General features: G+C 55.8%; 11 protein-coding genes across 11 annotated transcripts; 6 read left to right on the forward strand and 5 right to left on the reverse strand.

Moving 5' to 3' along the window:
* Positions 1-101: 101 nt before the first annotated feature.
* BDY17DRAFT_302761 (uncharacterized protein) lies at positions 102-1,258 on the forward strand. Its single transcript, XM_033734455.1, has one exon. The coding sequence runs from the start codon at positions 137-139 to the stop codon at positions 1,202-1,204; it is 1,068 nt and encodes a 355-aa protein (XP_033586404.1). The 5' UTR covers positions 102-136; the 3' UTR covers positions 1,205-1,258.
* A 184-nt stretch (positions 1,259-1,442) lies between these two features.
* On the reverse strand, positions 1,443-2,385 carry BDY17DRAFT_255710 (PapD-like protein; the record flags this gene model as incomplete). The annotated part of the gene is made up of 4 exons (XM_033731551.1): positions 1,443-1,831; positions 1,880-2,145; positions 2,196-2,289; positions 2,346-2,385. 4 exons carry the CDS (start codon positions 2,383-2,385, stop codon positions 1,443-1,445), a joined length of 789 nt encoding a protein of 262 aa, XP_033586405.1.
* A 418-nt stretch (positions 2,386-2,803) lies between these two features.
* Positions 2,804-3,742, forward strand: BDY17DRAFT_256466 (ubiquitin-related domain-containing protein; the record flags this gene model as incomplete). Its single annotated transcript, XM_033731606.1, has 1 exon — positions 2,804-3,742. The coding sequence occupies one exon, from the start codon at positions 2,804-2,806 to the stop codon at positions 3,740-3,742; it is 939 nt and encodes a 312-aa protein (XP_033586406.1).
* Positions 3,743-3,801: 59 nt separating this feature from the next.
* On the reverse strand, positions 3,802-4,275 carry BDY17DRAFT_302764 (uncharacterized protein). Its single transcript, XM_033734456.1, has 3 exons — positions 4,116-4,275; positions 3,973-4,057; positions 3,802-3,914 (listed from the first exon to the last, which is right to left on the reverse strand). Exons 1-3 carry the CDS (start codon positions 4,176-4,178, stop codon positions 3,883-3,885), a joined length of 180 nt encoding a protein of 59 aa, XP_033586407.1. The 5' UTR covers positions 4,179-4,275; the 3' UTR covers positions 3,802-3,882.
* An 833-nt stretch (positions 4,276-5,108) lies between these two features.
* Positions 5,109-5,722, forward strand: BDY17DRAFT_312778 (uncharacterized protein; the record flags this gene model as incomplete). The annotated part of the gene is given in 3 exon segments (XM_033735656.1): positions 5,109-5,295; positions 5,345-5,631; positions 5,651-5,722. The coding sequence occupies 3 exon segments, from the start codon at positions 5,109-5,111 to the stop codon at positions 5,720-5,722; spliced, it is 546 nt and encodes a 181-aa protein (XP_033586408.1).
* Positions 5,723-6,240: 518 nt separating this feature from the next.
* BDY17DRAFT_318493 (phosphopantothenoylcysteine decarboxylase) lies at positions 6,241-6,984 on the reverse strand (the record flags this gene model as incomplete). Its single annotated transcript, XM_033736189.1, has 1 exon — positions 6,241-6,984. One exon carries the CDS (start codon positions 6,982-6,984, stop codon positions 6,241-6,243), a length of 744 nt encoding a protein of 247 aa, XP_033586409.1.
* A 273-nt stretch (positions 6,985-7,257) lies between these two features.
* Positions 7,258-7,731, forward strand: BDY17DRAFT_255970 (thioredoxin-like protein; the record flags this gene model as incomplete). The annotated part of the gene is made up of 2 exons (XM_033731574.1): positions 7,258-7,522; positions 7,574-7,731. Coding segments are annotated over 2 exons (423 nt in total), but the record flags the coding sequence as incomplete, so codon positions are not given.
* Positions 7,732-7,925: 194 nt separating this feature from the next.
* Positions 7,926-8,751, forward strand: BDY17DRAFT_326850 (uncharacterized protein; the record flags this gene model as incomplete). The annotated part of the gene is made up of 2 exons (XM_033737577.1): positions 7,926-8,166; positions 8,213-8,751. The coding sequence occupies 2 exons, from the start codon at positions 7,926-7,928 to the stop codon at positions 8,749-8,751; spliced, it is 780 nt and encodes a 259-aa protein (XP_033586411.1).
* BDY17DRAFT_26909 (uncharacterized protein) lies at positions 8,611-9,643 on the reverse strand. The gene is made up of 4 exons (XM_033731930.1): positions 9,410-9,643; positions 9,284-9,355; positions 9,158-9,233; positions 8,611-9,100 (listed from the first exon to the last, which is right to left on the reverse strand). The coding sequence occupies exons 1-4, from the start codon at positions 9,607-9,609 to the stop codon at positions 8,903-8,905; spliced, it is 546 nt and encodes a 181-aa protein (XP_033586412.1). The 5' UTR covers positions 9,610-9,643; the 3' UTR covers positions 8,611-8,902.
* A 1,124-nt stretch (positions 9,644-10,767) lies between these two features.
* Positions 10,768-12,521, forward strand: BDY17DRAFT_27247 (uncharacterized protein). Its single transcript, XM_033731960.1, has 5 exons — positions 10,768-11,271; positions 11,322-11,747; positions 11,804-11,900; positions 11,963-12,071; positions 12,138-12,521. Exons 1-5 carry the CDS (start codon positions 10,874-10,876, stop codon positions 12,443-12,445), a joined length of 1,338 nt encoding a protein of 445 aa, XP_033586413.1. The 5' UTR covers positions 10,768-10,873; the 3' UTR covers positions 12,446-12,521.
* On the reverse strand, positions 12,513-14,266 carry BDY17DRAFT_27243 (putative beta-1,6-glucanase Neg1). Its single transcript, XM_033731959.1, has 2 exons — positions 13,281-14,266; positions 12,513-13,228 (listed from the first exon to the last, which is right to left on the reverse strand). The coding sequence occupies exons 1-2, from the start codon at positions 14,143-14,145 to the stop codon at positions 12,597-12,599; spliced, it is 1,497 nt and encodes a 498-aa protein (XP_033586414.1). The 5' UTR covers positions 14,146-14,266; the 3' UTR covers positions 12,513-12,596.
* Between the last annotated feature and the right edge of the window lie 62 nt (positions 14,267-14,328).

Raw genomic sequence — 14,328 nt, forward strand, 5'->3', positions numbered from 1 at the left:
AGGTGGATGGAAGTTCAAGGGCCACCGACCAGTTGAAGTCGTTCGGAGATTTCTCGGCAACGCGGGCTGCACTTGCTCTCTCAAAAATTTCGGATTCAATCTTTTGACGACTTCATCCTTCTACACACCAGCAAACATGGCCGCACAGACGACGAAGAAGCGCAAGAGCGCAGGCGACACTGGAGATGCCGTCAAGAGAGTGAAAGTGGCCAAGTCTGCGGAAAAGACGGCACCACTCAAGTCTGCACTCAAAAAGGCGAAAACTGCACCGGCAGAAGCACCCGCACCCAAGACGGAGAAGAAGCTACCTTCACGCACGACAAAGAGCAAGAAACCAGACACCTCTTCGACTGCGCAGCCCATCATCGCCGACGACAACGACGCCGAAGAGCTCACACCCGACCAAACCGCCGCCCTCCTCGCCGGCTTCTCCAGCAGCGAAGACGAAGGCGGCGACGCCGACGACTCCGAAGACGAAGCCGGCATCTCCATCTCCACCCTCCCCAAACCCCCGACAAAGGGCCTGATCAAGAAGCGCATCAACCAAGCCATCGCCGACCAAGTCGACCCCGAGACCACGCCGGGCGTCATCTACATCGGCCGCATCCCGCACGGCTTCTACGAGGCGCAGATGAAGGCCTACTTTTCGCAGTTTGGCGAGATTATCAACCTGCGTCTGGGGCGGAATCGCAAGACGGGCAAGAGCCAGCATCATGGGTTTATTGAGTTTGCGAGTGCCGCCGTGGCGGAGATTGTCGTCAAGACCATGGACAAGTATTTGCTGTTTGGACATCTGTTGCAGGTGCGAAGAGTGCCGCGGGAGCAGGTCAAGGAGAGCATGTTTCAGGGGTCAGGCAGGAAGAGGAAGCCTGCGCCACGCAATCGGTTGGAGGGGAGCAAGTTGAAGAGAGGCGCGGCCCGAGAGGTGTGGGCGCAGAGGGTGGAGAAGGAGAATATGCGACGTGCGGAAAAGGCCGAGAAGTTGAAGGGCATGGGTTACGAGTTTGATATGCCGGTTGTCAAGGATGTGGGTGAGGTTCCCGTGAAGCAAAAGATGATTGGGGTTGGAGAAGAACCAGCAGCAGTCGTTGCGGAGGAAACACCGTCCATTGAGCATGTCGCCGAGGCGGAAGTCGTGCAGAAGAAACGTTCGGCGAGAGGCAAGACTGAGACCAAGAAAGTGGTCAAGAAGGCCAAGAAATAGAGTGACTAGCGCCCACTTTGTCAATCAAGAGGCAAATGAAGAGAATGGTCTAAAACCGGTTGATACATAAACAGGACAGTAGTTCGCGTGTATGCCATCCATCATCGATAAGTCCATCCCAGACAGACACCGCGAATTACGTAACACTCCCATCCAGCCCCTTTTCCGCTCTCAACCCTGTCCTCCGGCAGCAACACTCCTTTCCTCTTACAATCTCCCCTCCGGCATGCTCGTCGGTCTAGAAGAACAACCACGCGATCAAAAACACCAGCAAGCACAAGGCGGCAACAATCTGCACCGGAACGCCGCCGGGAGCAGGAGCATTTTGAAGGCTCCGTTGCACCGAATTGACCGCCTTTTCTGCCGCTTCCTGCGGTTTCCGCTGTCGGAGTCCTTCCTGCACCTGCCCTTGTAATCGTGAGATTTGTGCCTTGGCCTCTTCCAGCTGTCGCTTTATATCATCCTGCGTGGTCGGGATGGAAGAGGTCCCAGGGGTGGACATGTGTTCGGCAGCGCCCGACTTTTGTGGTGTCACGGTGGAGGCGTTGGGGGAAGAGTAGGAGGCAGGCTCTTCATCATGACCCTTGACGCCATTCGTCGCGGCGGATGCAGTTGCAGCAGCGCCCGCTCCGGCAGCAACAGCCGCTCCACCGGCTGCAGTGGTAGGAGACAGACCCCCAGCAGCAGCGTCGCCATCTGCGGGTAGGAAGATGACGCGAATCTTCTTCTCCTGAATACTGCTCTTCGCATTCTGCTCGATATTGCTCCAGATCTGGGACACGTTGGTCTCGTTATCGGCTTTGACGGCGACGGATTGGACGAGGAACTTGTCGCGGCACTTGGCATCGGGAGGAAGGTCTTCTTTCATGGCTTGGAGGAGGACTTGCACCTCGACATGCTGGCCACTTTCGATGCGGCCGGAGTTGGGCCGGACACAGTACCTATGACGGAGTCAGTGGCCGTAGTGAGGCTTGGAATGAGGCAGACGAACTGTTTGGGCGCAGTAGTCTTGACCTTGAACGCAACCGGGTCGCTGTTGGGGTTGGAAAGGCGCAGGGTTTGCGAGACTTCTTGAGTAAAGGGGCCTGGACGGAGGTGTCAGCGCATATGCTTCCTCGGTATATCTCATGATCCCACTCACGTCGGAAGCCGAGTTCCGCCGGGTCCAATTCGACAGACATGGTGATGATTGTTAAGCAGGCCGCTCGTTATCAATGTATTCGTTTGAGGGGCGCCGAAGGAGGTGCAATGCCGTTGCTCGTGGGGTGATGTGATGGGACAGGGAAGAGACAACGCCGGGCGTACACGCAGTAAAGTACAGGACAGTGAGGGCGAGGAGTGGATGATGGGAAGAGAGGCGGGGATGCTGGTGATGTCGTGTGGATGATGGAGAGGTCGGGAGTAAGCCAAGTCTCCGTCCCTGGACGAAGCCTGGAATTGCGCAAGCTCGGACCCGCTCGGGCCGTACGTCACCAAACCACCACTTCCACACGTGCACTCACGGCATTCTCCAAATCTGGGGTGAATTAAACACCACTTTCATCAAACAAGACGCTCACCTTCTACCCTCCCTCCCTCACACCATCACCTCCCGTCATCATGGCCACCGACCTGGACCAACTCGTCGACATGGGCTTCGACCGGCAAAAGTCCCAGATTGCCCTCAAAAAAGGCGGAAACCTGACCGGCGCCATCGACTGGCTCGACAAGAACGCCGACAAATCACTCGAAGAGCTGCAAGAAGAGGAATCCACCGCCGACACCTCCGCCAAGCTCGAGGCCAGCATGGAAGCGCGCAGCTTTGTGTGCAATGACTGCGGCAAGAAGTTCCGCGGGATGGCGCAAGCGCAGTTCCACGCAGAGAAGAGCGGGCACGATGATTTTGCCGAATCGACAGAAGAGCTTGCACCGTTGACGGAGGAGGAGAAAAAGGCAAAGTTGGCGGAGATGCGGGAACGACTGGTAGCGAAGCGGGCAGCGCAGGCAGAGGAGGATCAAAAGGCGAACAAGCGGAATGAGGAGATCAAGAAGAAGCACACCAAAGAGACGGAAGATCTCAAGGAGGAGCTGGCGCGGAAGGAGCAGATTAAAGACGCGCAGCGCAAGAAGCAGGAGAAGATTGATGACATTGCAGCGAAGAAGCGCATCAAGGAGAAGATCGAGGCCGACAAGGCGGAACGCCGGAGGAAGGCAGAGGAGGAAAAAGCGATGCGTGACAACCCCGAAGCCTTCAACCCCGGCGCTCCTACTGCGGCACCGGGTGGTGCAGCGACGGTGGCAGCGGCAGCACCGGCGAAAGTCACAGCGAACCACTCCGAAGCCAGATTACGTCTACAAACACCAAGTGGCAACGTCATGAAGAATTTCCCCGCCGAGACTACACTATTCGAAGTGGCACACGCACTGGAGCAAGAGAGTGGGATCCAGGCCAGTTCATTCACGCAAAACTTCCCAAAGAAGATCTTTGATCAGGACGACTTTGGCATGACTCTCAAGGAGGCCGGTCTGGTGCCTAGCGCCGCGTTGATTGTTCGGTAGCATTGCAGAGGAGATGACTTTCGCATAGCGTGGGAGTTGATGATGCAGTGGAGGGAGGCCGAGGGAGAACGAGCACGTTGTGTGGGTATATATTCGTCAAGGCACGATCCAACGTCCACTGCTCTTCACGTTTCTTCCATTCACTTCTTCACTTCGGCCTTCTTCGCATCGGCTAGCATCGAGGAGTGAGTATAGAGGTACAGGGGTGTCATGAGATATGGAGCGCCTACCAGCAGCCTGCTTTTGTCTCATAATCTCGGCCGCAGACTCCTTGGCGCGCTGCTGCTCCGGACCAGTTCCAGTGGTCTTGTGTTTCTACATGCAATCAGCACCAGCGTCTATAGCCTCCCAAACAGCAAGTCCAAGAGCCTACCACTCCGCCCGCAGCCTTCTGCGCCTTTTCGCGCGCCTTGTCACGTTGATTGCCTCGAGCCATGGTTCAGGGTTTCGATTTGCCTCAAAGGTACGATACGGAGGGGCGTAAGGCTGCTTGTGCTTGATTGCTGTCCAATAGAACCGTGGTGAGAGGAAGGGGTCGGGTGGGAGATGCGGTCAAAACTTTGTCGAGACAACCTGCCGCCGACACGCCCCACCCTCGCGGTCCGAGCCGAGAGCTTGTCGCAGCCCGACGGTTTCGGCCGACTTCACCACATCTGAAACACGCAGCAGCGTCAAAGACGGAAGAGCTCGCGCTTCGGTGGATGCAGCAATGCTGGCCAATGATTGCGTCTCTCCTCATCATCTCCCTACATGTAGCATGCTCTGGAAAGGATCAGAGCCAGTGGAGCTCATCTCCGATCTCCGACCCGATGCACTTCACGCCGGTCCTCCAATAGCCAGGACGGTGTCTGGGTTTCAGGACTGCTGTCGGGCTCACGATCGACGACACATCCACCGAAAGATGGATTGTCGCGTGTGTGACAGACTCGCGCCACTGATCACGTTCAATGTGAGAAATGGCCTTCAAGTGAACTTCCCCCTTCCCTATTGTCCGTCGTGTTTCTATTGTTGATCTATTCCTCGCGAGAATCCACGAGAATTCAAGGCCTTTACGGCTTTGAACTTCTCCTCCCTTCCCTATTCCCTCCAGCATCTTCCATCGCTTGCTTTCTTTGATCTTCCAATCCTCACAGTCCCAACGACATTTTTCAACACCTCAAGACTGCTGGACAGCCACTCCGTCATTGTCACCCCATGTTCTTACGACTCTATCCTACTGAAAAGTTCGTCACGCCCTCATTCACGCCCGGCAAATGCTTACCCACAGTGAAGACTACTCTACATCCCCATCGAACCCCACCACATTGCCCAAGTCACCACCCGCTTCCAAGCTATCCAGTCACATAGCAAACAAGCAACATCCAAGATGGCCCTCTCCCGCAAATCACTCGCCGGACCGGGCTACATCATCCTCAACGGCATCCGTGTGCTCAACATCATCAGCTTTCTAGCGGTGATTACCGGCAGTGTGGTCATGCTCATCAAGACTTCCGTCGCCACAAAGTTCTTCTTCTTCGACGCCGTCAGTCATGTTCTCACCGCAGTCACAAGCAGTAAGTATTCCATCCGTGCATCAGCTCAGACGTCTGCTAATCCACGTAGTGTTCCTCATGGTATCCGAACTATCGCTTTTCCGCGGCTACTTCTCCCGCAACTGGCCGCTCCTCAGCCCCTCCCACGGCTTCGTCTCCCTCGCCCTGGCCATGGTTGTGATTGGAGTCGACATGCTCGGCAACCTCAACAAGCCCGCTACGAGCCAGAAATCTCTCGGCCTCCCATTCTGGCGCATCGTCATCGCCGGCGGGATCGTCATCTTCATCATGGGCTGGGTCAATCTGATTGCAAGCTACGTCTTCCGCGACCGCAACGCAGGCATCACCGCTCGTCAAGTGCGTGCTCACGGCGCAGTCGCCGCTCTCAAAAGCCCAAGCACCGGGAGTCGAACACCCACCGCTCCGGAATTGGCGTCATCCTACATGAAGGATCCAAGCACACCGACCAAATCCAATCCGTTCCGCATCCTGACCGTCGAGCGCCGCCAATCAACTCTCCCCTCCTATCACGCTTCCTCTCCCAAAGTCGACAGTGCGCCGCCGTACCCCGCCAGAGACCCCATCTCCCCATCCAGCCGATACTCGCGCGCCACCGCGTGCACCAAGAAAAAGGTGTTTGGCATCATCAGCAGAAACAACCGAAACAGCATCGCTCCGCCGCTTCCCATCAACCCATCCCACCGGCCGATGGAGATTTCGTCGCCAATGGGCATCAACCCGCAATTCGCTCATCTCGTGCAGAGGCCGGACAGCGCGTTGCATCCCAGCAGATCAGGAGGCGAGGGCGAGGCGTTTCGATGGCGGGCGTCGTAGGGAGGATCGGTACAGTTGATGAAGTCGGTGGCGAGATGTTTCGTTCCTTCCCGTCTTTCTTATTGTTGCAGAGATACCCGCATGGCTCACGCTCGTTGATACGGCAGATAGCGCATATCGTAATGAACTCCTTCACCCTCCGTTCACTGTCGATAGTCCAAGCTTTGATTCGACGTGAGCAACAATCTCCTTCCAGTCCCGCATGGCTCCGGATCCCGTGTCGCCACACGCGAGTTCCTTTTCCACCGGCCGCAAAACATCAATCCACCCTCCAGCCTCCACCCCCCATTCCTCCCCCAACACCTTCAAATGCTTCGCCGTGACGGGATGATTCCACATGGCCGTATTCATCGCCGGCGCAACAACAATCACCTTCCTCTCGCCCCACGCATGCCGGATTCCCGGTCTCGGCGCATCAATCATGCCCGTCGTATCCCACGCGCGCACAACAGAAGTGACGAGATTGTCGGACAAGCCGAGGGCGATTTTCGCCAGACTGTTGGCCGAGAGCGGAGCGATGAGCATGAGATCTGCCCAGCGGCGGAGCTCAATGTGCGCGATGCTATCACCTCGCACCCACGGTTTGCGCCATTCGTCTGCGTCGCGGTAGATGCCGTCGACGTTGGGGATGGTGGTGAGATCCTGGAGGGATGGCTGCTCTCGGGATTGGTTTTGGAGGAATTCCACAGCGGATTCGGAGAGGAGCAAGCGGATGGAGAGGTTGGGGTGGTGCGAGAGGGCGGTGAGGATGTTGGGGATTTTGATGGTTGCTACTGAGCCGGTTGCTGCGAGAAGGAGATGGTATTTGCCGTCGTTGAAGTGGTCGGATGCTTTGAGTGGTTGTTGTGTAGAGTCGTTTGGTGGAATGGAGGTCATCGTGTTTTGCTCTACTGCTTGTTATTCATCATCGTCGGTGAATGTTCTGCATTATATCGAAAGCACCTCCGGGTGAAGTGAGGATCTGTCAGCAACCCTTGCGTCATGCGACGCCACCCTGCATTGAACAGCCAAATATCTTGCGCTCCAAAGCTTCCCGCAGACACTCCACCTACAACAACAACAACATCAAAATGATTTCCAGATCAGCGCTCCGAACCGTACGGAACCTCGCCGCTTTATCCACCCGCCACTGCTAACGAAATCCAGGTCGCCAGCCAGGCCATCCGCCCGCGACGCAACCCCTTCCTCTCCCCGCGATTCGCCGTCCTGCAAAAGGCCTGCCTCTCCACCGAGACTCGCGCAGCGATAGACAAAGCGGTGGGATCGGCGCCGGTGGTGCTCTTCATGAAGGGCACGCCGGAAACACCGCAATGTGGCTTCTCGCGCGCCAGCATCCAGATTTTGGGGCTGCAGGGCGTGAATCCGCAAAAGTTCACGGCGTTCAACGTGCTGGAGGATGAGGAGCTGCGACAAGGTAGGGTGATATCATGCGCGATACGAGGACGACGCACTGATGATTCTGCAGGGATCAAAGAGTACTCCGAGTGGCCGACGATTCCTCAGCTTTACGTCGACAAGGAGTTTGTGGGCGGGACCGACATTCTCATGTCGATGCATCAGGACGGTAGCTTGGCGAAGCTGTTGGAAGAGAAGGATGTGTTGGTTGCGGCGGAGGCAGAGTAAGGCAGATGGACATATGAGATCGTCTTCTTGGCACATGACAGCGCTGTCCCGGTCGTGCCTTCCTTGCAAGATGGCGGCAAGTCGAGTCTATTCCAACTTCACCTCTTCACTCTTCCTCTCACTTCCATCCCACCCGGGCCATTCATTCATCCCCAGTGTTCCTCGTTTCATCTACAGACTCCCACAATACAACGATGGCGCGTGAAAGAGGCTTTCGTGCCGCCGAAAAAGAAAACCTGCCCCCGAAGAAGGTCAAGCGCACCATCTCGGTTTCGACGCTGTTCACTCCGAGCAAGATCTCCAACCGTGTGCACAAAAGTGACCGCCGCCTCGCTGCGCCTGGTCTCAATCTCAGTGTCACCGTTTCCCGCAGCCAATCCCTTCTGGCATCAAGAAAAACGGGACCTGGCAAAGAAATCAGCCGCAGCTTCAATGGTACACACCTTCCCGCACTTGTCCCATCACATCTAATCCTTCCCAGCCGCTACCGACTCGTACCGAAAAGGGGTGGCCCTGCAAAAGTCTCACCTGCTGGAACCAGTCTATGCCGAGCTCATTGCCCGAGTAGACATCACCACCGTCGATGAAGATGCGGCCTCCGTCGAAGCCCTGGCCAACGAGGAAGCCGACATGTCGCGGTCTCTCGACGACGAGATCATGGTGCTGCAGACGACGCTCCCGAACGGCAAGACCGTGACCAATGAAGTCCGCCTAGGCGACACCGTGCACGCATTCGAGAAGCTTTTGCAGGAGAAACGACAAGAGATGACCACCATCCTCGAAGAATTGCATCAGGTCGAAGTCGACATGGCGACAGCCAAGCAAGAGATCTTGGTTTCGGACGCCGCAGCGGAGCAATTGGCCCGGGAGGAACTCGACGCATCGCTTGCCGAACTGAAGAAAGAAATTCTTGCAGCAAAGGAAACTACTCGGAAGGAATTCGAGCTCGCTCGCAAGGAAGACCAGGATGAGAAACGCAAGTTTGAGGCCGCGCTCAAGACGTTGATGGAAGATGTCTGAGGGGAAGCATGTGTCGAGAGTGATTGACGACGAGTGCTGTACAATGTGTTGCAAGTCAAGGCAGTGACATTATATAATTCAATTCACACTCGCATCTCTCCGTCCGGCAACCTTGTTCACTTCTCTTTCATCTCGTGTAGTTGTCGCTATTCTATGGCTCCGCCCCACAAACCGGCGCCGGCAGGTTGAGGTTCACAGCTGCAAACGTCTCCTGCAACACCTGGTAGGGGACCCGAGCATAGGCACGAGCCTGGTAGATGCGGCAGTTGTCGTCGTAGTCCATATACACATATCCGATAAAGGACACGGGAATCGGGACGGTTCCGACCGTCGTTTGATGGCCCAGAGTCTGTTTGAATCGTCAGCACATCTTGCAAGGCGATGAAAGGGATGCATGAAGCCTTACAACAACGGTGGTGATTAGAGTCGTCCCATTGTCAAAGTTGGTGTATTGGCCAGTCAGATGGCTGAATACTTGTCGTCTGGCGTCGTCATCAGTGTCATTCTTCCAATGTTATGCCGTCCGACTCACGATTCAACGGCAAACTCGTAAGTACCAGTGCCCGTCGTTGCAACCGGAATCGGGCAGGCTCCGTCGGCGATGCTATGTGTAATCAGCATTGATAGGCCCCGGCAGTTTCTTCCATTCCCAACTTACATGACGGTATAGCATCCACCAGCAGTGTCTGGATCCCCCCAAGGAACTTTGGCGAACCCTGCAGCGGCAGCCGTGTCGCTGTTCAGATTGTAAGAGTAGATGACCTGCTCGGCGGAAGCCTGGCGTGTAGCCGCGGGACACACGGCTGCAGCAGACCCGACGAGGGCAAGAAGAGCGGTAGTGATTTTAGAAGACAACATGATGAGATTGAACTGGAGGAGCACCGTGTCCAATGGCTTCTACGACGATACCTTTATACCTGCCCCCCTTACCATCCATCGTGCCAGCATGCTTTTACCCCGCCTCGCAAGATGACCCTTGGAGGCCTTACACGCACATCGGTTTGTAATAGAGCGATCACATTAGCTCCTGTGTTACGCGAGGTACTCGTTGTCGTATCAAGGGCAAGCCAATGAGCAGACTCCACAATCGTCGTCTGCAGGTAGGCTACAGAAGTATCGTGTACGGAAACGTGGTGATCCGTTCGCTAGAGGAGATGCACACCCGCGTGCCTTGAAAGAGCGCATTGCATACGGACATCAACTTCCGGCCCAAGGTCTGGCTCAGCAAGGCTGGGGAGGAGGCGTCGAAGCTTCACTGTCGTCCTCAAAGCTTATGTCACCGCCGGGCAATCTTGATCCGCCAGACGGACAATGCATCCGGCAGACGGCGCAGAGCAGCGACGTGTACGCCGAGTGGATCCATGGAGGACGCGCTGATCGCGAGTTTCACTGGCGGGCAGCAAGGCATTGAAGGGCTCACTTCCGGGCACATGCACGCCTTGCCCGCACAGCATCGAATTCGGCAACTCCATCTTTCCCGACGAGGCAGTGAGCTGACCCGGAATTAAGATGTGGTCCTGATTCGCTCAGATCTGCCTTGGAAACACGCAGGAGGAACGTCAAACTGCGTCCACGGAGGAAGCGTCGATGATCTGGAGGCTCGCTGCCAGCCTGGTAATGCCCGGCGGAAATAACAAGGGCTGACTTCAGGGCACACATGGCGTTGCCCGTACAGCCCTCACCTTGGCAGCTCCGCCTCCGGCAACGAGACAGTAAACTCGCCTTTGACGACTGAGGCACGAACCTCATTCGCTCAAACCCCTTCCACAGGCTCGATTAGGCTCGTGTGGCGCTGATAATAGACGGTCCCAGGATGTTCGGCTCCCGATACGCCCTTGCAGCATGGCGCGTGGGAAGCCTGACGACCAGACAGGGTATCATATTGGCCCCAACCCTTCCATAGGACCATCTATGGCTCAACTCGCCAATGGCACATGCACATGGTCCGTTGAGGCTGAGGTCGGCGCTGAAAGAATCGGATTGAGAGGCTGCTCTCGTCGATTCCCCTTCTCTTTCCATCAACCGCTGCTAATTTCCTTGCCCTTCGTCTTTCTCTTCGTGAATCCGTTGTCGTGTCATTCTTTTCCAATCGGCTTTTCTCTGCGCAACACTTTCCATCCAAATGACGCTCCAGAAGTACTCCGCGTTGCTCCACGATGGCCCCGAGGTGGTGCACAAACGCGAAGCTCCTGAAGTCGTCCCTCACGAGTCTTTCCAGCATGGGCAACACTCGGAAAACTACCCCGAGTTCGACCAGAGACACTCGACCTCTGCCAAGGAAGCGATCAATGTATACGAGGATCCTGAAAGTGTCGGCTCCAGCCATCATCCTCATGAGATCAAGAGGACCACACCTCAAATGCAGAGGGGTGATTGGAATGGCATGCGACGGAAGCACGAAGGACGGCGATACTGTCGCATGCGGAAGGCTGTCTTCATCGCCGTCGTAGTGCTACTGTCCTTCATCATTATCGGTGTGGCGGTCGGCGTTGGAGTTGGAATATCTCTATCCGGCAAAAAGTAGGTGACTCGCAATCGACAACCACTCCCAAGAGGCTGAATACATGCAGAGACAGTGGCAGTACCCAGGCGCTGCAGGCAATGTCAATGACAGGACTTGCAACGGTGTCATCCGGCGATATCATGTACGAGTACTTCCAAGCCCCTAACGGCAGCATTCTCGAGAATTCCTATTCCAACGGACAGTGGTCGTTACAGGGCACTACAGGTACCGACGCATTGGTCACTACCAGAGCCGGTCCTGCCTCGCCCCTCGCCGCAATCGTGTATCCTTTTGCTGGGCAGACGTATCGACAGGTCTTCTACCTCAACGATGTTGGGCAGGTCGCCACAACCAATAGAACGCAGGACGGAAGGTGGAGCACGTCAACGACGATCACGAGCGAGGTAGTCACGCCAAACAGTATAGCGCTGGCAGCATGCTGGAACGACAACGACCTGTACGGGTTTCGAGTCTATTATGCATCTCAGGCTGGGTAGGTAATTGGTCTAGGACCGAAGTCTGACGGCTGGCTGACTTGATGATGCGCAGCGGCATTCAGGAGCTCGGCGGGTACTTCAATGGCAGCGAATGGATTGGTCATGCATTGTTCCCTGCCGCTGACCTCAGTTCTGGCGTTGCGTGCGTAGTGAGTCTTCCCTGCCCTGGTTTCCACAAGGAGCATGGCTCACACAAATGCAACCGCGTCAGACGCACGGGCAGACATTGAATCTGTACTTTCGCGACAAGGAATCCGGCACGGTTGTACAAGAGCACTACAACTACGCCGTGGACAATAATTACACAGACTGGAACGGCGGTAAGATAGTTGTGCAAGCATCGCATCATCACATCTTACGCTCTTGCTGACCATTCTGCGCAACAGGCCCACTCACAGCCTACACTGCCCTCGCCGGCGCTGACATCGCTGCCTGTAGCGATCCTTCCGGCGCGCAATATGTCTTTTTCCAGTCGCAGGACAACGAAATCATGCTTGGCACGCTCAACGCGCAGAACACAGACTACGAGACATTCACACAGCGTCAGACGAGCATCACGGGTTCGAAGCTGGCCGCGGCGTACGTCAATGGCGGCGCGCTCGTCGCCTTTCAAGGCGATCCAGATTCATCCACCATGTGGGTTTCGGACTTGTCGGGCACCGGTGGGACGATTTTGAATGCGACGATTGCATGAGTCATCGGGACCAGAGTGACAGAGTGTACGGAGCAACGTGTACAGTGTCTCTTGATTAACAATACCCCACCTCCGGCGACGCTGAAGACGTACAATAGGATGTTATGGGAGGATGATGTTAACAGTCGTTGTACATTCGCTACTCTTCAAACTAATTGGAAGCAGGCAAAATCCAAGTCGTAGTCGACTGCTCCGGCACATTGCCGCCCCAAGTCTCCCCACTCGCCGTATCCAAGGTAACATAAATGGCATTGCTGAAGTTATTCACAATCGCCACCGAGCGCGTGCCATCCGGGTTCAGCGTCGCCACGGACTGGACGCCCGTACCATCGGAATAAGTGTAGCTTCCCGTCCCATTCAGCACCGTCGCGCCGGTGGGCATAAACTTGCTGAACTGCGCAATTTGATAGTAGGCGTTGTTGAGGGTGTAGGAGGAGGCGCTGTTGATCGTCACGAGGCCTTGGCAATCGGTGCAGCCGCCGTCTAGGTGTGGGCCAAAGGTGCCGTCGGACTCCTCTTGGGCACCAATGTTCCATGACATGGCCCCCGATGCCCAATTTTGCAGTGGCCCGATGACGAAGTTGGCCGGCGCGTTCCACGCTCCGTCTGCTCCGGCGCTTGCTGGGGGGGTGTAGCATTCCGTCATGTACTGTTCGACGTTTCCGTATTGGTTCTTGATATCGGTCAACACCGACCAGTCTGGGCCGTCGTAACAATGCCAGGCGACGGTGTTTACGTATTGTCCGGCGTTGTCGAGGACGGTTTGAGCGTACGATTCGTATTCTATGCGGGTTAGTAAGAAGTCCAGGTGTGTTTGAATGTCGCCTCGACTTACGTGTGTTGTGGTCAAGCGCCCAGATCTGCACGCTGCCCAGACCTGCGTTGGACAGGGCGGGACCAACGTAATTTTGAATCAGATCCGCAGATTCGTCGGCATAAACGTACATGGTCGGGTAGCCCGCTTGGCTGTTCAAGGGCTCGTTTTGAATGGTAATGGCGTCAATGGTCGCGCCAATGTTATTGTACGCATTGATGTAGTCCACAAAGTACTGGGCAAAGTACGATGCGACATCAGGGCCGGTGGCTGGGCAAGAGGTGAGATAGCCATCGTTCAGATTGTTGCAAGTGGTGTTGCCGTCGATGTCGCCGTTGAGCTTCATCCATCCCGGTGGGCTCCACGGGGATCCGAGAATCTTCGTATTGCCGTTCAAATTCTTCATACTCGCGAGCATGTTGGCCATGGCGTTGCCCCGGCCTCCAAGGTTGAATCCGTTGAGGTTCGGATTGGACGCAGATCCACTGTCATCGTAGGTGTAGGCAGGGTCTCCCGACAAATCCGAGGCACCAATGGTGTGCCGAAGGAGACTGAAGCTCGCACCCTGGGAAGTCATAAGGTCGTTTAATAACTGCGATAGCGTGTCGCTGTCCAACATATTGAACGTGGTGACGGTGGAGTCGGTGACGGCGCCTCCGAATCCCGTAATGGTCTGCTTGTATCCACTCGAGGTATCATCGATGGAGAGACTCCATGTTGATTCTCCATTCGCACCACCCCCACCGAGGACGGGGCCTTGGATGGAGGAGAGCGCGAGAGAGAGTCCGTTGTTTGATGCGTAGGCTTGACTTGAAGATTGTCGAGGGGCCAAGGCAGGAATGGCGGCGACCGAGCCGGCTAGCCCTGCAAGGATGACGCTGAGCATGTTGAAATATGAGAAGCGTAAGAGATGGATGCGTTCAATCGTGAAGTGCTGGGAATGCCGGGACAAGAGCAGGATATAAATACAAAAAGAGCACCTACCTCCTGCACGTTTCGGGGGCACATTATTGTCGCGATGTTGCAGCACATTGTCGTATGGCATTCAAGACTCTTTGATGCCCGACGA

This window comes from Neohortaea acidophila (assembly GCF_010093505.1).
Source record: "Neohortaea acidophila strain CBS 113389 unplaced genomic scaffold BDY17scaffold_10, whole genome shotgun sequence".
NCBI lineage: Eukaryota > Fungi > Ascomycota > Dothideomycetes > Mycosphaerellales > Teratosphaeriaceae > Neohortaea > Neohortaea acidophila.